Source organism: Lepidochelys olivacea (assembly GCF_965140295.1).
Source record: "Lepidochelys olivacea isolate rLepOli2 genome assembly, chromosome: 16".
In the NCBI taxonomy this organism is placed as follows: domain Eukaryota; kingdom Metazoa; phylum Chordata; order Testudines; family Cheloniidae; genus Lepidochelys; species Lepidochelys olivacea.
This window is the reverse complement of record NC_140426.1, coordinates 5,378,451-5,400,700: the sequence shown is the minus strand read 5'-3', so window position 1 is coordinate 5,400,700 and position 22,250 is coordinate 5,378,451. Positions and strand designations below refer to the sequence as shown.

At 49.6% G+C, this 22,250-nt stretch overlaps 1 protein-coding gene across 3 annotated transcripts in view; it reads right to left on the bottom strand.

The window, feature by feature from the left end:
* The window catches only part of RGS3 (regulator of G protein signaling 3), a 243,266-nt gene that overhangs the window by 202,732 nt on the left and 18,284 nt on the right, over positions 1 to 22,250 (bottom strand). For 2 of the 3 annotated variants that reach the window (XR_014714330.1, XM_084650181.1), the window contains exon 2: positions 10,710 to 10,859. The exons of the other annotated variant lie outside the window; for it this stretch is intronic. Coding sequence is in view for 1 of the 2 variants with exons in the window: in XM_084650181.1 (XP_084506307.1) it covers positions 10,710 to 10,857 (148 nt within the window). In the remaining variant the exon portion in view is untranslated. The remainder of the gene's footprint in view (positions 1 to 10,709; positions 10,860 to 22,250) is intronic. 3 annotated transcript variants of the gene reach the window in all.

Genomic DNA, 22,250 nt, shown 5'->3' with positions numbered 1-22,250 from the left:
TTGTTCAATATCTTCATAAATGATCTGGAGGATGGTGTGGATTGCACCCTCAGCAAGTTTGCAGATGACACTAAACTGGAAGGAGAGGTAGATACGCTGGAGGGTAGGGATAGGATACAGAGGGACCTAGACAAATTGGAGGATTGGGCCAAAAGAAATCTGATGAGGTTCAACAAGGACAAGTGCAGAGTCCTGCACTTAGGACGGAAGAATCCCATGCACCGCTACAGACTAGGGACCGAATGGCTCGGCAGCAGTTCCGCAGAGAAGGACCTAGGGGTTACAGAGAACGAGAAGCTGGATATGAGTCAACAGTGTGCCCTTGTTGCCAAGAAGGCCAATGACATTTTGGGATGTATAAGTAGGGGTATTGCCAGCAGATCGAGGGATGTGATTGTTCCCCTCTATTTGACACTGGTGAGGCCTCATCTGGAGTACTGTGTCCAGTTTTGGGCCCCACACTACAAGAAGGACGTGGAAAAATTGGAAAGAGTCCAGCGGAGGGCGACAAAAATGATTAGGGGACTGGAACACATGAGTTATGAGGAGAGGCTGAGGGAACTGGGGATATTTAGTCTAAGGAAGAGAAGAATGAGGGGGGATTTGACAGCTGCTTTCAACTACCTGAAAGGGGGTTCCAAAGAGGATGGATCTAGACTGTTCTCAGTGGTAGCAGATGACAGAACAGGGAGTAATGGTCTCAAGTTGCAGTGGGGGAGATTTAGGTTGGATATTAGGAAAAACTTTTTCACTAGGAGGGTGGTGAAACACTGGAATGCGTTATGTAGGGAGATGGTGGAATCTCCTTCCTTAGAAGTTTTTAAGGCCAGGCTTGACAAAGCCCTGGCTGGGATGATTTAATTGGGAATTGGTCCTGGTTTGAGCAGGGGGTTGGACTAGATGACCTCCTGAGGTCCCTTCCAACCCTGATATTCTATGATTCTATGAAATATTTTAAAAATATTGTTTATTTCATCTTTATCTCATCCTTTTTTAATTTCTATTTTTGTGTATGTTTTATAATGTACATAATATATTAGAACAGTAGTACATGTATATAATTTATAAATAAATAAATATACATATATTGGGGATGTGCGCTCAAAACATTTTTACTGGCAGGGGTGCACGATCAAAAAAGTTTGGAGACCACTGGCCTAGAGCAGGAAGCAAATGGCCCTGCAGGCGGAGCCTGTCTGGAGGGCCGGGAGGGTTCAGGGCGTCACAGGCAGATCTGTACACTCCAGCCAAGCTGTTATTTATGCACCCATTGTGCTAGGTCCTGTGTGTAAGCAGCGTCTGAATGGGCTCTCCCTTGCCATCTAGTGATGAACTGGGGAAAAGACCTCAGGAGCATTCTATCTGCACAGACACATCAACTCTGCCTAAGTGATCAGTGAACAGATCCTCTTGCCAAAGCAGAGGCGACGAGTAACTGTTGATAGTGGAAGGGGGCACAATTTAATGGTTTTGATAGTATGCCAAAAAAAGAAATAAAAGTATAAACCCTGGCAGAAATCCATGTGCCCCTCCCCCTATGTGCCGCCTCTGTGCCAAAGTGATCAATTTTGGCTATTTTGGGTAAAGAAAGTCAAGAGAGATGACTCCAGCAACTGGAGATCCATCTCTCTCTGTTCCAGCATGTACAAATTTTATCCCAGTTGCCTCGCGGCTGGGTTAACAGACTGGTCAGTGAACAGAGGAGCTCCATCCAGGAAGGCTTCCTGTCATGTGAACCCTTCTACGAACACAACTTTGTCCTTCGAACTGCCATCCACAGAGCCAGAAGGGCACTGAGGCAATGTGCCATAGCATGACTTGACCTGGCTAATGCTTTCAGATCCATGTCCCATCAGCATATTTTTGCCATGCTCCAAGAATATGGGATGACTGAAAACTTTCTAAAACTGGTCCAGTAACTTTATGTAGGCTGCACCACCACCATCCGCTGCATGGAAGGAGAGACTCCAAAAATTCCAATCCGTAGCAGCATGAAGCAAGGCAGTCCCCTCAGCCCCACTGTTTTCAACCTAGCCATGGAACCACACATTCGAGTGATCTCCAGTGGTCTAGACTGTTTGGACCTGTATGGCAACAGAATGAATATCCTGGCCTACGCAGAGGATCTGGTCCTTACCGCAGACAGCCCTGAGAGTCTCCAACAAATGCTCAATGTCACCAGCCAGGCTACCAACTTGATGGGATTCCACTTCAACGCTAGGAAATGCGCATCCCTGCATATCAATGGCAGTAGAAGGGACTTGGTCCAGGCGACACCATTCTAGATCCAGGGTGAACCCATGATCTTCCTTGAAGATGGGCAAGCATACCAACATCTGGGCACGCCCACGGGTTTCCATGTCCAGCAGACATCTGAGGATATGGTCCCAGCAATCCTATGGGATGTGGCCAAGATCGACTCCTCCCTACTGCCACCATGGCAGAAGATCAGCACCTTGAACACCTTCCTGATCCCCTGTATTTCATTTGTCCTGAGGGGATCTGCCATGGTGACGGTACCTCTCAAGAAGATGGACAACACCATCAGGCAGCTAGTGAAGAAGTGGATGTTTCTTCTCCAGAGGGCCAGCAATGAACTGGTGTACATCTCGCACAGGCAGAGCGGCGCCAAGGTCCCTCAAATGGGTGATCTGTGCGATGTTGCAGTGATCACTCATGCCTTCTGACGTGCCCGGACGCCATGGTGAGGAACATCGCAGCAAGTGCTATGCATGATGTCATGAAGAAGCGAATCACCAGGACCCGCTCCAACCAAGAGGTCGCCACCTACCTGAGCGGCTCCCTGGAAGGTGAATTTGGAAGAGTGGGGAGAGGCTTTGCTTTGGACTCATGCTTGCAATGCTACGAGATGACTGGAGAAGCATATCGGCTGCCACTGGACGTGGTACGAGGAATGCCAGGAGCTGGGAGTCCTGGTGCCACAGGTGAAGAACACAGAGCACACAGTTATCACTCTGAGAGCTAGAAACATGCTGGAGACAACCCTGAAGGATGCTATCTGCTGCCAGTACGTGGGAAACCTGAAATGGAAGCCGGACCAGGGCAAGGCCTTTGAGGTGACATCCAAGCAATCACTTCCAGGGGCAATCACTTCCAGCTTCACCCAATTTGCTGACTGGAGGTTCATCCACAGGGCCCGTCTCAACTGCGTCCCGCTGAACGGAGCTGTCTGCCATGGGACAAGCGATGCAGGAAGTGCAGCTATGCCAATGAGACCCTACCCCAAGTCCTGTGTATCTGCAAGCCTCATTCCAGAGCCTGGCAGCTGCACGTCAACACCATCCAGGATTGCCTAGTCAGAGCCATCCCGCCACCCATGGGGAAGGTGGCCGTGAACTCCACCATCCCTGGAACGGACAGCCAACTGTGACCAGACATCGTCATCACTAATGAAGAATAGAAGAAGATCATCATGGTGGATGTCACAGTTCCTTTTGAGAACAGAACCCTGGCCTTCCGTGACACCCAAGCTCAAAAGCTGGAGAAATACACCCCTCGGGCTGACACCTTGAGAGCTAGGAGTTACTAGGTCCAAACTCATGCGCTGATCGTCGGAGCCCTGGGCACATGGGATCCTACTAACAAGCAAGTGTTCCAGGAATGTGGAATGTGGTCAGCACTACACTTGGCTGATGCGGCAACTCATGGTATCAGGTGCCATCAGGTAGCTGAGGGACATCTATTTAGAACAAATCACCGGACATCAGCAATACCAGGAGAGACGAGTTGGAGTGCCATTTAGAAATTAAGTCTGGAAAGTAACTGAAATACTTCTCTGGTGGATTGTATTTACTGAGGGACAACCGATCCTAAATCATAGAATCATAGAATATCAGGGTTGGAAGGGACCTCAGGAGGTCATCTAGTCCAACCCCCTGCTCAAACCAGGACCAATCCCCAATTAAATCATCCCAGCCAGGGCCTTGTCAAGCCTGACCTTAAAAAGTTCTAAGGAAGGAGATTCCACCACCTCCCTACGTAACGCATTCCAGTGTTTCACCACCCTCCTAGTGAAAAAGTTTTTCCTAATATTCAACCTAAATCTCCCAACTGCAACTTGACACCATTACTCCTTGTCCTGTCATCCGCTACCACTGAGAATAGTATAGATCCATCCTCTTTGGAATGCCCTTTCACGTAGTTGAAAGCAGCTATCAAATCCCCTCTCATTCTTCTCTTCTGCAGTCTAAACAATTCCAGTTCCCTCAGCTTCTCCTCATAAGTCATGTGTTCCAGTCCCCTAATCATTTTTGTTGCCCTCCGCTGGACTCTCTCCAATTTTTCTACATCCTTCTTGTAGTGTGGGGCCCAAAACTGGACACAATACTCCAGATGAGGCCTCACCAATGTTGAATAGAGGGGAACGATCAAGTCCCTCGATCTGCTGGCAATGCCCCTACTTATACATCCCAAAATGCCATTGGCCTTCTTGGCAACAAGGGCACACTGTTGACTCATATCCAGCTTCTCGTCCACTGAAACCCCTAGGTCCTTTTCTGCAGAACTGCTGCCGAGCCATTCGGTCCCTAGTCTGTAGCGGTGCATTGGATTCTTCTGTCTTAAGTGCAGGACTCTGCACTTGTCCTTGTTGAACCTCATCAGATTTCTTTTGGCCCAATCCTCCAACTTGTCTAGGTCCCTCTGTATCCTATCCCTAAACTCCAGCGTATCTACCTCTCCTCCCAGTTTAGTGTCGTCTGCAAACTTCCTGAGGGTGCAATCCACACCATCCTCCAGATCATTTATGAAGATATTGAACAAAACCGGCCTCAGGACCGACCCTTGGGGCACCCGCTTGATACTGGCTGCCAACTAGACATGGAGCCATTGATCACTATCCGTTGAGCCCGACAATCTAGCCAACTTTCTACCCACCTTATAGTGCATTCATCCAGCTCATACTTCTTTAACTTGCTGGCAAGAATACTGTGGGAGACAGTATCAAAAGCTTTGCTAAAGTCAAGGAACAACACGTCCACTGCTTTCCCTTCATCCACAGAACCAGTTATCTCATCATAGAAGGCGATTAGATTAGTCAGGCATGACTTTCCCTTGGTGAATCCATGCTGACTGTTCCTGATCACTTTCCTCTCATCAAAGTGCTTCAGAATTGATTCCTTGAGGACCTGTTCCATGATTTTTCCGGGGACTGAGGTGAGGCTGACTGGCCTGTAGTTCCCAGGATCCTCCTTCTTCCCTTTTTTAAAGATGGGCACTACATTAGCCTTTTTCCAGTCGTCCGGGACCTCCCCCGATCGTCCTGAGTTTTCAAAGATAATGGCCAATGGCTCTGCAATCACATCCGCCAACTCCTTTAGCACCCTCGGATGCAGCGCATCCGGCCCCATGGACTTGTGCTCGTCCAGCTTTTCTAAATAGTCCCGAACCACCTCTTTCTCCACAGAGGGCTGGTCACCTCCTCCCCACGCTGCCTGATGCCTGTCGTTTTCTGCCTGGCGGCATTGTCCCACCCACCTCCATAACCCTCCACAGCACCCAGTCTGCCCCCAGAGTATGGATGGACAGGAGCTAGAGCACTCTCTTCTCACCGGCCCCCCTGTTTAATGAGGGCTGGGAACCCACAAAGACCAGGGCGGGACAAACACTCCCAGAAGGCTGGGATGCCCCCGCCAGCTGGCTTGGGCAGTGAGCCAACGCCGGCCCAGAGGAGCATGGTGCACAGCAAAGCTCGAGAGCTCCCTCTACTGGGCACATGGCATATGCACTGATCCCGCTGCATTTCAGCATCAAAAGAATCCTAAGGATTTTTTGGCAACTAACAGATCCGGAGCTGCTCTGGGCTAACTGAGGAACACTGTCTGTGGGGCTGGTGACTGGGCTGCTACTGTATGGATAGACTGATTTCGTTTAATAGGGGGCTGTTGGGAAGGGAAAGAATGGCTCAAGATAAGCTTATCAAGGGCCAAATCGCACCTGGAGCTGCAGCTAGCCAGAGATGTCAAGAGTAACAAGAAGGGTTTCTTCAGGTATGTTGGCAACAAGAAGAAAGCCAAGGAATGTGTGGGCCCCTTACTGAATGAGGGAGGCAACCTAGTGACAGAGGATGTGGAAAAAGCTAATGTACTCAATGCTTTTTTTGCCTCTGTTTTCACTAACAAGGTCAGCTCCCAGACTGCTGCGCTGGGCATCACAAAATGGGGAAGAGATGGCCAGCCCTCTGTGGAGATAGAGGCGGTTAGGGACTATTTAGAAAAGCTGGACGTGCACAAGTCCATGGGGCCGGACGAGTTGCATCCGAGAGTGCTGAAGGAATTGGCGGCTGTGATTGCAGAGCCATTGGCCATTATCTTTGAAAACTCGTGGCGAACGGGGGAAGTCCCGGATGACTGGAAAAAGGCTAATGTAGTGGCAATCTTTAAAAAAGGGAAGAAGGAGGATCCTGGGAACTACAGGCCAGTCAGCCTCACCTCAGTCCCTGGAAAAATCATGGAGCAGGTCCTCAAAGAATCAATCCTGAAGCACTTGCTTGAGAGGAAAGTGATCAGGAACAGCCAGCATGGATTCACCAAGGGAAGGTCATGCCTGACTAATCTAATCGCCTTTTATGATGAGATTACTGGTTCTGTGGATGAAGGGAAAGCAGTGGATGTATTGTTTCTTGACTTTAGCAAAGCTTTTGACACGGTCTCCCACAGTATTCTTGTCAGCAAGTTAAGGAAGTATGGGCTGGATGAATGCACTACAAGGTGGGTAGAAAGCTGGCTAGATTGTCGGGCTCAACGGGTAGTGATCAATGGCTCCATATCTAGTTGGCAGCCGGTATCAAGCAGAGTGCCCCAGGGGTCGATCCTGGGGCCGGTTTTGTTCAATAACTTCATAAATGATCTGGAGGATGGTGTGGATTGCACTCTCAGCAAATTTGCGGATGATACTAAACTGGGAGGAGTGGTAGATACGCTGGAGGGGAGGGATAGGATACAGAAAGACCTAGACAAATTGGAGGATTGGGCCAAAAGAAATCTGATGAGGTTCAATAAGGATAAGTGCAGGGTCCTGCACTTAGGACGGAAGAACCCAATGCACAGCTACAGACTAGGAACCGAATGGCTAGGCAGCAGTTCTGCGGAAAAGGACCTAGGGGTGACAGTGGACGAGAAGCTGGATATGAGTCAGCAGTGTGCCCTTGTTGCCAAGAAGGCCAATGGCATTTTGGGATGTATAAGTAGGGGCATAGCGAGCAGATCGAGGGACTTGATCGTCCCCCTCTACTTGACATTGGTGAGGCCTCATCTGGAGTACTGTGTCCAGTTTTGGGCCCCACACTTCAAGAAGGATGTGGATAAATTGGAGAGAGTCCAGCGAAGGGCAACAAAAATGATTAGGGGACTGGAACACATGAGTTATGAGGAGAGGCTGAGGGAGCTGGGATTGTTTAGCCTGCAGAAGAGAAGAATGAGGGGGGATTTGATAGCTGCTTTCAACTACCTGAAAGGGGGGTCCAAAGAGGATGGCTCTAGACTGTTCTCAATGGTAGCAGATGACAGAACGAGGAGTAATGGTCTCAAGTTGCAGTGGGGGAGGTTTAGATTGGATATTAGGAAAAACTTTTTCACTAAGAGGGTGGTGAAACACTGGAATGCGTTACCTAGGGAGGTGGTAGAATCTCCTTCCTTAGAGGTTTTTAAGGTCAGGCTTGACAAAGCCCTGGCTGGGATGATTTAACTGGGAATTGGTCCTGCTTTGAGCAGGGGGTTGGACTAGATGACCTTCTGGGGTCCCTTCCAACCCTGATATTCTATGATTCTATGATTCTAAGCTACCTCTCAGCAAACACTGAGCTCTCAAGGGGCAATGCCAGAACTATTAGTTTTCTACTATTTTCTATTAGTTGCCTCCTCTCCAGCCAACCCCCAAACCTGGTTTGCACCAGGACAGAAGATACGAGGGAACACAGAAAGAACAAGACAGCTCTGGCAGGATGAAAAAGGACCCTATCTGCAGTGAGAGGGAACCAGGCTGAGCCACAGGGCCCCGCTGAGGCCATCTGACGAAGTCGGGCCTGCCTAGGTTGGCAGTGGGGGATGGCAGGACTCTAGGCAAGGCACACAGCTGGAGGCAGTTGTTTTAAAATCCATTTTCTCTAATGCTCTCTTCCTGCTGCAAAGCAAGCCCTGCTCTGGGTCAGAAGGCTGCCAGGTCACGCTGCTCCACACTGGTCACAGACTCCCACAGGGAGGGACCACAGGAGCTGAACCCAGCTGGACATGTGGGGTAAGCGCAGTGGCTACACAGACATCTGTAGCCCAGAGCCCATTCTAAGTGTGGGCGAATCGTGGCATTCCACCCCAGGAGAAGTAAAGGCTGACATCAAAGGGGGGCACTCAGAGGTAAAAGAGGGGCCAGAGGGGCCGAAGTGTCCCAGTGACTGGTCTCTGAACACTGGTTTGTTGCAGAAGCAGTAAAGTTCCCATCTCTTTATGGGGAGCCGCTGCTTGGAATGTTAGTTGTTACACCTCTGTCTGCAAATCCTGACACCTCCTAGGGTGCTCTGCAGCGGCTGTACCCGAGGGGCTGGGATTTGCTGATAACTGGGTTTAATCAAATACATTTGTTGTTTCAAGTTTTAGGTGACAAAACTTTTTTGATTTCTACAATGTCAGGTGACAAGAGGCACCTGGGTCTCTAGGCAGCATGATCCAGTGGACCAGGCAATGCACCGGGCAGCAGGGGACCTGGATTCTGTCCCTGTCTCTGCCACAGCCAGCTGGGTACCCTTGGGCAAGTCACCTCTGCTCACTGTGCCTGTTCCAGCCCTTGGCTGTCCTGGCTAGTCAGCGGGAAGCTCTTTGGGATGGGACCTAGCACAGTGGGGCCTCAAGACACTTCTGGAATGTTGATAAGTCACCATTCAAACCAGCTTCCCTCAGAGGCCTGGCCCCCATCTCCCATGCATCGCTTGCGGGCATGTGCACCTCTCAGCCTTGGCCTCTCCCTGCCCAGGACACTGCACTGAGTTTCGAGATGGTGACATCACTATAGGTTGGAAATTTGACTTAAGCTCCCCCAGAGCCACCTGCTGCCCGCCTGCAGTGCCTAGGGACACAGTTCACTGGCACCCTCTCCTGGCAGTGCCGGCTCTGTTCTGCCATTTGGGCCGAGGGCTGTAATTACTCCCAGTGCTTGTAAATCAGCTACAGCGCTCCCCACAAGAAGCCCAATCATTTCACCCTAGCTCTTTGGGAGTCAGGGACTGAACCATTAACTCCTCCGCCAGCCACGGGCCAATCTCTACCCCCTTGGGTAGCCCCACAGCTGCCCCACTGATTTTGGGGGCATTCCCCAGCAGATTTCTCTGCATGAACTACCATCACAGGGACAGATTAGGGTTTTGTGGGGCCCCTGGGCCAGAGAAAGTGGGGGCCCTTCCTCACCCCTTCCACCTGGAGTCCGTCCGTCCTTCCCCCCACTCCCTTCCCCAGTGCTCCTGCCCAGGAAATGGGGTCAGGACACGGGGGATTGCCCCACTCTGCCCGCCCAACTGGCACTCCTTCCAGGGAGCGGGGTCAGGGCATGGGGGTACCCATTTTTCCGGGGACCCCCAATTGGCCGGGGTACCTTGGCACGGGTCCCATTGGCCCAGTGGCTAATCCGCCACTGGTCACACACTGCTGCAGGAGACATGGAAACAGTGTCCCAGAGAGACAGAGCTGAGTCAGGCTGATCCACTGCACATCTGGGAGCCTTTAATTGCATGGATTAATGGTTGGTCCAGTCCTGGGCTCCCACCGTGCTTACCCCATATGGCAGGCACAGACTCACTAGGGACAGGGACAGCCAGCTCAGGGGTTCCTCAGCATGACCCTGGCTCTGGCTCGGATCCAGCCCAGCTTGGTAGAGGGTGAAAGCTGACAATCTACAGCCCGACAATTGCTCTGTGCCTGTCTCTCAGGAACACCAGCCCATATGGCAATCCTTGCTGGCAACAGCCCAACAGGCCTGGAGTAGGGACTCCCCTCGCAGCCCTAGAAGAGGTGCCCCCAGATGGGGAAGAGAGGCACTGCCCTGCCGGGGGGCGGGGACTTGCCCCAGCCAGGCTGTCACTGCTCAGTGGGTATGGAGAGGAGCAGCCCACCCTTTGTCGTGTCTGTATACCACTGGGCATTACAAATCCACTGGGATGGGGCTCGGGCAGCCTCCCCTGGGCAAAACAAGCTCATCTCCTCCATCTCTGTGCATCCAGCACGGGGTGTCCTGTCACAAGCGTTCTCACTGCATTGCAAGGTGCAGGGGCGCTGGGGGGTGCCTAGCACAGCAGTCCCTTTTGGGGCCAGCAGAGTCCCACAGGAGAGCAAAGCTGCTGGCCTGGACAGTAGTCAGGGCGGCTTCTCCCCAGCTCTGCGGGAGGGAACGATTTCACAGCACCTTCTAGAGGAGGCCGGGATTATGCCTGCCCAGTCTGCTGCCTGGTATTGCAACGCTAGACCTGATCTCGCAGGCCGCAAGGGCGCTATTGTCAGCTGGTGGTTGCTGCATGCTCCCCTGGCACTGCACCACCCTGCTGTGCTCACGCTGCTCCATGCTCAGTGACCTCCCCTTCCCCAAAGCAGGCATCCCCCGCAGCCACTCATCCCCCAACCATACAGCACCTTGCCGCACCCACCCAGGGCAGCCCCTGCAGTGCTGGGCGCCCCCTTTCCTCTGGGCAGGGACCTCCTGCAGTCACCTACCCTTTCCTTTCGCTGTGGAGTGGCTGATCTTCCTCCGCCTGCTCACACACGCCCCTCTCTGCTTCCTCGGCAAGGATTGGACCACGGCAACCTTCACCTCAGGGGACAGCGCACGCGCCATCTCCATGGTCTGGAAACTCCAGTCCATCCCTGCCAGAGAGAAGACAGCACAGCTGAGAACAGCCTCGCTCAGCACATGGCACAGACAGAGCGGTGGCCACATGGTGTGCGCCAGGCTGTGCAGCACCCTCCACCTCACCTTCTCCAGGTACAATCATTCCCCCTGCCCAGCCATGCTCTGCCCCAGACACCCGCCAGGGCCCATCCCCACTCTGGATGCATCATGTATAAGGCAATCTCCTCTAACCCCCTTCGGCCTGCGGCCACCAGTCCAGGAGCTGGGAAGGAGATCGCTGCCCACAGGGCTACTCTGTGAGCATGCACTTGACCTGTAACACAGAGCAGCAAGTAGCAGCAGCTCTGTGAACCATGGCAAGGGGCCAACCTGTGAGCTCACCCTGGGTTTAGATGCAGATTTGCCACACAGAGAGGGAATTGTTTCCCACTGGTCAGAGTAATTCCCTGTGCCCCCTTGGGACACAGAGCTCATGTATCAGCGTGGTAGCCGAGTTAGTCTGTATCAGCAAAAACAACGAGGAGTCCTTGAGGCACCTTAGAGACTAACAAATTTATTTGGGCATAAGCTTTCATGGGCTAGAACCCACTTCATCAGATGCATGGAGTGGAAAATACAGGAGCAGGTATAAATGCATGAAAGGATGGAAGTTGCCTTACCAAGTGTGAGGTCGGTCTAATGAGACAATTCACTTAACAGCAGGATACCAAGGGAGGAAAAATAACTTTTGAAGTGGTAATGAGAGTGGCCCATTACAGACAGTTGACAAGAAGGTGTGAGTAACAGTAGGGGGAAATTAGTACTGGGGAAATTAGGTTTAGGTTTTTTAATGACCCAACCATTCCCAGTCATTATTCAGGCCTAATCTGATGGTGTCCAGTTTGCAAATTAATTCCAGTTCTGCAGTTACATGTTGGAGTCTGTTTTTGAAGTTTTTTTGCTGAAGAATTGCCACTTTTAGGTCTGTTATTGAGTGGCCAGAGAGTCTGAAGTGTTCTCCTACTGGTTTTTGAATGTTATGATTCCTGAGGTCAGATTTGTGTCCATTTATTCTTTTGCATAGAGACTGTCCAGTTTGGCTAATGTACATGGCAGAGGGGCATTGCTGGCACATGATGGCATATATCACATTGGTAGATGTGCAGGTGAACGAGCCCTGATGGTGTGGCTGATGTGGTTGAGGTCCTATGATGGTGTCCCTTGAATAGATATGTGGACAGAGTTGGCACCGGGGTCTGTTGCAGGGTTTGGTTCCTGGGTTGGTGTTTTTCTAGTGTGGTGTGTAGTTGCTGGTGAATATTTGCTTCAGGATGGGGGACTGTCTGTAAGCAAGGACTGGCCTGTCTCCCAAGGTCTGTGTGAGTGAGGGATCGTCCTTCGGGTTAGGTTGTAGATCCTTGATGATGTGCTGGAGATGTTTTAGTTGGGGGCTGTAGGTGACAGCTAGTGGTGTTCTGTTACTTTCTTTGTTGGGCCTGTCTTGTAGTAGGTGACTTCTGGGTACCCTTCTGGCTCTGTCAATCTGTTTCTTCACTTCACCAGGTGGGTATTGTGGTTGTAAGAATGCTTGATAGAGATTCTGTACGTGTTTGTTTCTGTCTGAGGGATTGGAGCAAATGCAGTTGTATCTTAGAGCTTGGCTGTAGACAATGGATCGTGTGATGTGGTCTGGATGAAAAGCTGGAGGCATATAGGTAAGTATAGCGGTCAGTAGCTTTCCGGTACAGGGTGGTGTTTATGTGACTATCGCTTATTAGCACTGTAGTGTCTAGGAAATGGACCTCTTGTGCAGACTGGTCCAGGTTGAGGTTGATGGTGCGATGGAAATTGTTGAAATCTTGGTGGAATTCCTCGAGGGCTTCTTTTCCATGGGTCCAGATGATGAAGATGTCATCAATGTAGTGCAAGTAGAATAGAGGCATTAGGAGACGAGAGCTGAGGAAGTGTTGTTCTAAGTCAGCCATAAAAATGTTGGCATACTGTGGGGCCATGTGGGTACCCATAGCAGTGCCACTGACTTGAAGGTATACATTGTCCCCAAATGTGAAATAGTTATGGGTAAGGACAAAGTCACAAAGTTCAGCCACCAGGTTTGCCGTGATGGTATCGGGGATGCTATTCCTGATGGCCTGTAGTCCATCTTTGTGTGGAATGTTGGTGTAGAGGGCTTCTAGATCCATAGTGGCCAGGATGGTGTTTTCTGGAAGATCACCAAAGGATTGTAGTTTCCTCAGGAAGTCAGTGGTGTCTCGAAGATAGCTGGGAGCGCTGGTAGCGTAGGGCCTGAGGAGGGAGTCCACATAGCCAGATAATCCTGCTGTCAGGATGCCGATGCCTGAGATGATGAGGCATTCAGGATTCACAGGTTTATGGATCTTGGGTAGCAGAAAAAAAACCCCTGGTCAGGGCTTAGGGGTGTGTCTGTGTAGATTTGTTCCTGTGCTTCTTTAGGGAGTTTCTTGAGCAGATGGTGTAGTTTCTTTTGGTAACCCTCAGTGGGATCAAAAGGTAATGGTCTGTGGTGTTAGAGAGTTGCCTAGCCTCTCGTTCATACTCCAACCTATTCATGGTGATGACAGCACTTCCTTTGTCAGCCTTTTTGATTATAATGTCAGAGTTGTTTCTGAGGCTATGGATGGCATTGTGTTCTGCATGGCTGAGGTTATGGGGCAAGTGATGCTGCTTTTCCACAATTTTGGCCTGTGCACGTCGGTGGAAGCACTCTATGTAGAAGTCCAGTCTGTTGTTTCGACCTTCAGGAGGAGTCCACGCAGAAGCCTTCTTTTTGTAGTGTTGGCAGGAAGGTTCCTGTGGGTTAGTATGCTGTTCAGTGATGTGGTGGAAATATTCTTTGAGTCAGAGATGTCAAAAGTAGGATTGTAGGTCACTGCAGAACAGTATCATGTTCGTGGGGGTGGTGGGGCAGAAAGAGAGGCCTCAAGATAGGACAGACTCTTCTGCTGGGCTGAGTCTAGCTGGATAGATTAACAATATTGTTGAAGTGTTGTGGCCCCTTGTGGCATGTAGGAATTTAGATAGTTTAGTGTCCTTTTTCCTCTGTAGAGAAGCAAAGTGTGTGTTGTAAATGGCTTGTCTAGTTTTTGTAAAGTCCACCCACAAGGGTGTTTGTGTGGAAGGTTGGTTTTTTAAGAGAGTTTCTAGTTTTGAGAGTTCATTCTTGATCTTCTCCTGTTTGCTGTAGAGGATGTTGATCAGGTGGTTCCGCAGTTTCTTTGAGAATGTGTGGCACAATCTCTCACTATAGTCTGTGTGGTATGTTGATTGTAATGGATTTCTTACCTTCAGTCCTTTTGATATGATGTCCATGTTAGGATATATATATTCAGGCCTGTCTGCAAAGGATTGAAATCATGTTTTGCTAAAGGGGGAGATGGGAACAGGGAATGTGGGTAAGGAAATTGGAATCATGTTTGGCTAAGGGCAGGAATGGGAACAGGGACACAGGTGTAAGGCTCTGTGGTGTCAGAGCTGGGAAGGAGGACACTAAGGAAGGAAACTGGAATCATGCTTGCTGGAAGTTCACCCCAATAAACATCGAATTGTTTGCACCTTTGGACTTCGGGCATTGTTGCTCTCTGTTCATGCGAGAAGGACCAGGGAAGGAAGCGGGTGAAGGAATAAGCCCCCTAACATCTTGATGCCGGTGACTCGGATGCATCGCATCGGATAGGTGAGTGGCAGCCTGTAAGTCCCCCTCTCCAACAGTCCGCGCAGCTGCTTGGAGGGGGTATCGCAAACTCTCGTGATGGTAGTTGCGGGTTCTGGCAAGCCAGCATAAAGGATTTTTTGGATAAATGGATAAGGAAGAACCAGGGCCCATACCAGGTGCAGGGGTCAACCTGGGATGAGATTAAAAAGGAAATGGAGGAAGTGTTAGGGGACCCAGAGGTATGGGGGTGGCTGAGGAACCCACCCTCCTTGGTATATGGGTAGTGGAAGAAGGTCCCTGCCCATGCGGACTGGATGCCTTCCAGGGAAAGGAGGCACTTCAGTCCCCTTGTGAGAGGTTTGAAGTAAGGGCAGCATTATGGGAAGCTGCCAGTAATCTTTCAAGTTTGGTGCTGCTTCAGCAAGGGCTGCTGAAGGGTTGTAAATTAGTTAGGGGTAGTGAAAGATGATTTGGCACAACAGGGTTTAAAGTCAAAAGCAGAGTTAACAGACCACCTTTAGAGACTGGAGCTGGGACTTGGTCCTGGGGGAGTGGAGAGAAAAAAAAAAAGTTTCAAAGTGCAACCTGCCTTTCCACACTTTTGTTTTTCTGAAGTTTTAATGGAGGGTACTTTGGATACTTATGTGAGATGTCAAGAAGGAAGTTTTTGTTTAATGATAAAACCCAGTTATATAAATGTAACTGTATGTGCAACTCTGTGCAGTCACATTGGACGGAAGCTTGGTCATTAAATTTTCTAAGGGGGTCAGGTAGAGTGGCTACTACCACCACTACGCTTCTGTCCCCAGAAGTCTTTACAGCTATTCTGAGGGGAAATGGGCCCTTTTCCCACAGAAATGGTCTATAAGGGACTGCTGCAGTCAGCAGGCAGAGAGAGAATCTGATCAAAATTATCTGGCTATTGGGTAATGTAATCAAAATGACTAAAGGATGTAAGGGGTTTCTATTGGAACTTAACTTGGCTGTTCCTGGTTGTGTCTAGTTGTACAAGATGTAATCGGGGTACAGTTGTGTAAAAAGAGTAATCACAGTGCAAGAAATGTTAGGCAAAAGAGAATTTTGTGTGGTAGGAAAAGGGAAGGAATGATGGGGACTCTGAGCCTTTGGGTGGCTTTGGGGGATCAGATTGTTGCTTTGATGGGTGTGCATGAAAACTCTGTGGGCATGGGGGAGGCAGTTACACCTTGTGTAAAATTAATTTGACTAATATAATGTTATGGAGGTTAAACTATATGGAAGGAATTTGCATTTTCCCAGGACGTGTGCAGTGTATATTGGAGAAGGGGTAAAAGAAATGCAAATAAAACCTGGCAAGGACTTCACCGTTAAGCCAAGCTGGTCGCCTGCCATATTTACTATTCTTTCGACACATCGGGATGGTTTGTCCCTGTAACCTCAACAGGGATTCCTTGAAATACAGCCAGCTCTCCTGGACTCCTTTCCCCTTCATGTTAGTCACCCAGGGGATCCTACATATCCGTTCCCTGAGGGAGTCGAAGTCTGCTTTCCTGAAGTCCAGGGTCCGTATCCTGCTGCTTACCTTTCTTCCCTATAAGGTCCTTCTCTCACTGTGACAGTCTGAGGCCCTATAAGGCACTATAAGGTGGGTAGAAAGTTGGCTAGATTGTTGGGCTCAATGGTAGTGATCAATGGCTCCATGTCTAGTTGGCAGCCGGTGTCAAATGGGGCCGGTTTTGTTCAATATCTTCATAAATGATCTGGAGGATGGTGTGGATTACACTCTCAGCAAATTTGCGGATGATACTAAACTGGGAGGAGTGGTTGATACGCTGGAGGGCAGGGATAGGATACAGAGGGACCTAGACAAATTGGAGGATTGGGCCAAAAGAAATCTGATGAGGTTCAATAAGGATAAGGGCAGGGTCCTGCACTTAGGATGGAAGAACCCAATGTACAGCTACAGACTAGGGACTGAATGGCTAGGCAGCAGTTCTGCGGAAAAGGACCTATGGATGACAGTGGACGAGAAGCTGGATATGAGTCAGCAGTGAGCCCTTGTTGCCAAGAAGGCCAATGGCATTTTGGGATGTATAAGTAGGGGCATAGCGAGCAGATCGAGGGACGTGAGGCCTCATCTGGAGTACTGTGTCCAGTTTTGGGCCCCACACTACAAGAAGGATGTGGATAAATTGGAGAGAGTCCAGCGAAGGGCAACAAAAATGATTGGGGTCTGGAACACATGACTTATGAGAAGAGGCTGAGGGAACTGGGATTGTTTAGTCTGCAGAAGAGAAGAATGAGAGGGGATTTGATAGCTGCTTTCAACTACCTGAGAGGTGGTTCCGGAGAGGATGGTTCTAGACTATTCTCAGTGGTAGAAGAGGACAGGACAAGGAGTAATGGTCTCAAGTTGCAGTGGGGGTGGTTTAGGTTGGATATTAGGAAAAACTTTTTCACTAGGAGGGTGGTGAAACACTGGAATACATTACCTAGGGAGGTGGTAGAATCTCCTTCCTTAGAAGTTTTTAAGGTCAGGCTTGACAAAGCCTGGCTGGGATGATTTAATTGGGGATGGGTCCTGCTTTGAGCAGGGGGTTGGACTAGATGACCTCCTGAGGTCCCTTCCAACCCTGATATTCTATGATTCTATGATTCTATGATTCTTAGGCTAAGGCCTTTGGCTAAGCAGCAGAGGCAGCCATAAACTGGGAAGCGACCGGTCAATCCTCACGTTCCAACCTAGTCACATTGAAAGAAGACGCTATTGGGCTGTTAGGGATACAATCCTGTGCTGATAATGCCTGTCACCTCCAGAGAAAGGGAAGTGCCTAGAAAATGTAAAAGAAAACTTTGTTTGATAGCATCTTGTCTGGCAAGAACTCACTTATCAATAGCTGGGATGTGAAATCCTCACTTCTGTATTGTTTTGTCATTATAGTTCCCACTTTGCTATTGTTTGTCTGTATAATCTCTGTCTGGTTCTGTGATTGTTCCTGTCTGCTGTATAATTAATTTTGCTGGTGTAAACTAATTAAGGTGGTGGGATATAATTGGTTATATAATCATGTTACAATATGTTAGGATTGGTTAGTTAAATTTCAGGAAAATGATTGGTTAAGGTATAGCAAAGCAGAACTCATGTTTTACTATATAGTCTGCAGTCAATCAGGAAGTGGGGGGGAATGGGAACAGGGAATGGGGGTGGGAAAGTTGGAATCATGTTTAGCTAAGGGCAGAAATGGGAACAGGGAATGGGGGTGGGGAAATTGGAATCATGTTGGGCTAAGGGCAGGAATGGGAACAGGGACACAGGTGTAAGGCTCTGTGGTGTCAGAGCTGGGAAGGGGGACACTAAGGAAGGAAACTGGAATCATGCTTGCTGGAAGTTCACCCCAATAAACATCGAATTGTTTGCCTTTGGACATTGGGTATTGTTGCTCTCTGTTCGTGCGAGAAGGACCAGGGAAGTAAGTGGGTGAAGGAATAAGCCCCCTAACAATGTGCCCCAGGACATTCTGAGCCAATACCTGGATCAGCAATTTTCAATCACAGGTCTGAGGCCCCCTGGGGTGCTGCAAGCAGGTTTCAGGGGGTCCGCCAAGCAAGGCCGGCATTAGACTTACTGGAGCCCTGAGCAGAAAGCCGAAGTCCTGAGCAAGTTAGTTTTGCGGAGCCCCAGGCAGTTGCCCTGCTTGCTACCCCCTAACCCTGATCCTGGCTTTTATACAGGGGTGCTGGAACAATTTGTATAGTGGGGGTGCTGAGAGCCATTGAACCGAACTGTAAACCCTGTATGTGATGGAAACCACTTCAAGCCAAGGGTTGCAGAGGCAACGCCCACTCCCTTAGTTCCAGCACCTATGCTTTTATATGCAAAAACCCAGTTGTTCTGGCACAGGTGGGGCCGTGGAGTTGGGGGTTGGGGGGGCTCAGGAAGAAAAAGTTTGAGAACACCTGACCTGGATAACTTAATTACTTTTTCAGATAATGCTGAACAACACACCACACATGTCTGTTCCATCTTGAAGAGACGAGGCCAACATGGCATCTGTGCTAAATTAGAAAAATTACTCCTGGGGTATTCTGTGCCAAAAAATTAAAAATTCTGTGCACAATATTTTGAAATTCTGCAGATTTTATTTGTCAGAATAACACTATATAATCAGGCCAGTTTCAATTATTTCGATAATTTATTTCAAAAAACCTGTCAGCAAGTATGTCTGTAACAATACAGACACATATACAAATTCCCCCAGGAGTAGAGAGTTAAAGAAACTCTTACAACAACCCAGTTGCTGCTTCTCTGCCCCCTATCCCCTCCTAGAGCCCAGCCAGGGGGGCAGACACTCACACCACTCTCCCCCCAGAGGCCAGATGTGGGCCCCCTCCCCCGGTCCAGACACTCACACCCCCTACTCCCCACAGCCCAGCTGCGCCCCCTCCCCAGCCCAGACAATCACAGACTCTCCCCTTCTAGAGCCCAGGGATCCAGAGGGAGAAACAGCCTGATGCTGGGTCCCAGGCTTACATGGATTTTCCTGCTTGCCACTGCCTGCTTCCTTTAGAGCATGCTGGGAACTGCAGCTGCTGGGAACCCTCCAGTTCCCTCCCTCTCCCCCAAGCCTTGTCTTCTATTTGCAAGCCAGGCTCTGCTGGGTCCAGTGGCCCCTAGTGATGGCCAACATCTCTGCAGCCTATTTCTGCGGGCGGGGGAAGGAAATTCTGTGCACCCAACCCTAATTTCTGCAAAATTCTGCATTGCTCAGTGGCACAGAATTCCCGCAGGAGTAAAATCTTACAGACGAGTTGAGAAGCTCTAGCACCAACTTGCTTTGGAACAGGGGCTTGCAATTTGTCAGGGTGGTTGCCCTAAAATTGCAGTTTTCACTGGCTCAGTAGAAACTTGCTAGAATTTGGCAGCTAAATTCTCTGAAAATTCTCTCTGCACTGAGCATGCTCCAGCCCCTCACAGCTCCTATGTGTGACTGGTCTCGCATGCACCATCCCCACAGAGGAAGTGAGCGTGCAAATCCCAGAGTTGCAGGGGATGAGCAGGACTTTCCCTGACAGGAACCATTGGGGTCAGCCAGAGGAACAGAGAGAAGGGAGCCTGTGTCTCCAGTGCTTTCAGTGGAGGGGAAGAATGAAGCTGCCAAACTCCAACACAGAGGGGTAAGAAATGACAGGAGAGAGATGCAAGGCAGCGGGACAGGAGCAGGAGCCTGGAGGGAAGGAGAGATGGGGGATTAGGATCTGGGAGGGGGCAGAAGGCAGGAGGGACAGGAATAAGAAAGGGGAAGGGGCAGGAGGCAGGGGAAGGCTGTATAGCACACGCAGCAGGGGGCAGAGATATGGCTGCTGTAAATCTAGCTTTTCCTATCTTTGGACTGCTTGACTTTGCCCCCTAAAGAGCGTCCTGTGGCGGTTGTGCTGAGGTGTAACGTACAGCTCTAGAACACTGCTGGAAAGCCCAGCAGCACCTGCCAGACTCACCCGATGGCCCAGGAGTATATGCAACACTGCCCTGGGTGTTGCTTGGCAGAGCTCTACCTGGGAAGCCCTTGGATTTCATAGATTCCAAGGCCAGAAGAGACCATTGTGATCAGCTAGTCTGAATGCCTGTGTAATGCAGGCCAGAGACCTAACCCCAAATAATCCCTGGAGCAGAGCTTTTAGAAAAACATCACGTCTTGATTTCAAAATTGTCAGTGATGGAGAATCCACCACGACCCTTGGTAAATTGATCCAGTGGTTAATTACCCTCCCTGTTAAAAATGTACACCTTATTTCTAGTCAGAATTTGTATAGCTGCAACTTCCAGCCATTGGATCATGTTCATAGAATCATAGAATATCAGGGTTGGAAGGGACCTCAGGAGGTCATCTAGTCCCACCCCCTGCTCAAAACAGGATCAATCCCCAACTAAATCGTCCCAGCCAGGACTTTGTCAAGCCTGAACTTAAAAACCTCAAAGGAAGAAAATTCCACCACTTTCCTAGGTAACACATTTCAGTGCTTCACCACCCTCCTAGTGAAACAGTTTTTCCTAATATCCAACCTAAACCTCCCCCACTACAACTTGAGACCATTATTCCTTGTTCTGTCATCTGCTACCGCTGGGAACAGTCTAGATCCATCCTCTTTGGATCCACCTTTCAGGTAGTTGAAAGCAGCTATCAAATCCCCCCTCATTCTTCTCTTCTGTAGACTAAACAATCCTAGTTCCCTCAGCCTTTCCTCATAACTCATGTGTTCCAGTCCCCTAATCATTTTTGTTGCCCTTCGCTGGACTCTCTCCAATTTTTCCACATCCTTCTTGTAGTGTGGGGCCCAAAACTGGACACAGTACTCCAGATGAGGCCTCACCAATGTCCAATAGAGGGGAACAATCACATCCCTCAATCTGCTGGCAATGCCCCTACTTATACAGCCCAAAATGCCATTGTCCTTCTTGGCAACAAGGGCACACCTTGTTAGACCTTTGTCTGCTAGATTGAAGAGCCTGTTATGAAATACTTGTTCCCTATGTAGGTACCTATAGACTGTGATCAAGTCGCCCCTTGACCTTCTCTTTGTTAAGCTCCTCGGGGGCTCCTTGAGTCTATCACTATAAGGCAGGTTTTCTAATCCTTTCATCATTCTCATGGCTCTTCTCTGAACCCTCTCCAATTTATCACCATCCTTGAATTTTGGACACCAGAAGTGGACACGATATTCCAGCAGCAGTCACACCAGTGCCAAATACAGAGGTAAAATGACCTCTCTGCTCCTACTTAAGCTTCCTCTCTTTATGCATCCAAGGATTGCATTAGCCCTTTTGACCATGGTGTCACACTGGGAACTCATGTTCAGTTGATTATTCCACCACAAACCCCAAATCTTTTTCAGAGTCCCTGCTTCCCTGCAGAATGTCCCCATCCTGTCAGTATGGCAGGCATTCCATGTTCCTGGATGGATACATTTACATTTCATAGAATATCAGGGTTGGAAGGGACCTCAGGAGGTCATCTAATCCAACCCCCTGCTCAAAGCAGGACCAATCCCCAAGCCCCAGATCCCTAAATGGTCCCCTCAAGGATTGAACTCACAACCCTGGGTTTAGCAGGCCAATGCTCAAACCACTGAGCTATCCCTCCCCCTCGCCCCCGTTTGTGCCCAGCTCATCACATGATCCAGATCGCTCTGTATCAGTGACCTGTCCTCTTCATTATTTCATTATTTATCACTCCGCCAGCCTTTGTGTCATCTGCAAACTTCACTTTATGTTTTTGTGTATGTCATTGATAAAAATGTTAAAAAGCACAGGTTCAAGAACTGATCCCCACAGGACCCCACTAGAAACACACCCGCTCCACGACAGGTCCCTAATTACAACAGCATTGTGAGATCTATCAGTTAGCCAGCTTGTAATGCCCAGGTGGAGGTCTGTGAGACCTGGGGGATGTGGGGTGGGGAGCTCTCAGTTCCTGCAGAGGCAGCCTGTCTGACTCACACATGGCTCAGTCAAACACCAGGAGGTGCTGTTGTTGCTGCCAGGCTCAGCCTGGGGCCTCAAGCAGACAAAGTAGGAACAGGTTGACATCTCTGCAAGGGGACCAAGAGCAGCCCCTAGGATCTGATGGTGATGTGCTCTGTTCCATGTCAGATGTAAAGGCACAGTCCTGACTCCCTGCGGTCATTACACAGCTACTTACGTGGCCCCCAGCTCTGCAGTCTCTTAGCACCTCACAGTCTTTAATGTTTGCCGTCTCAG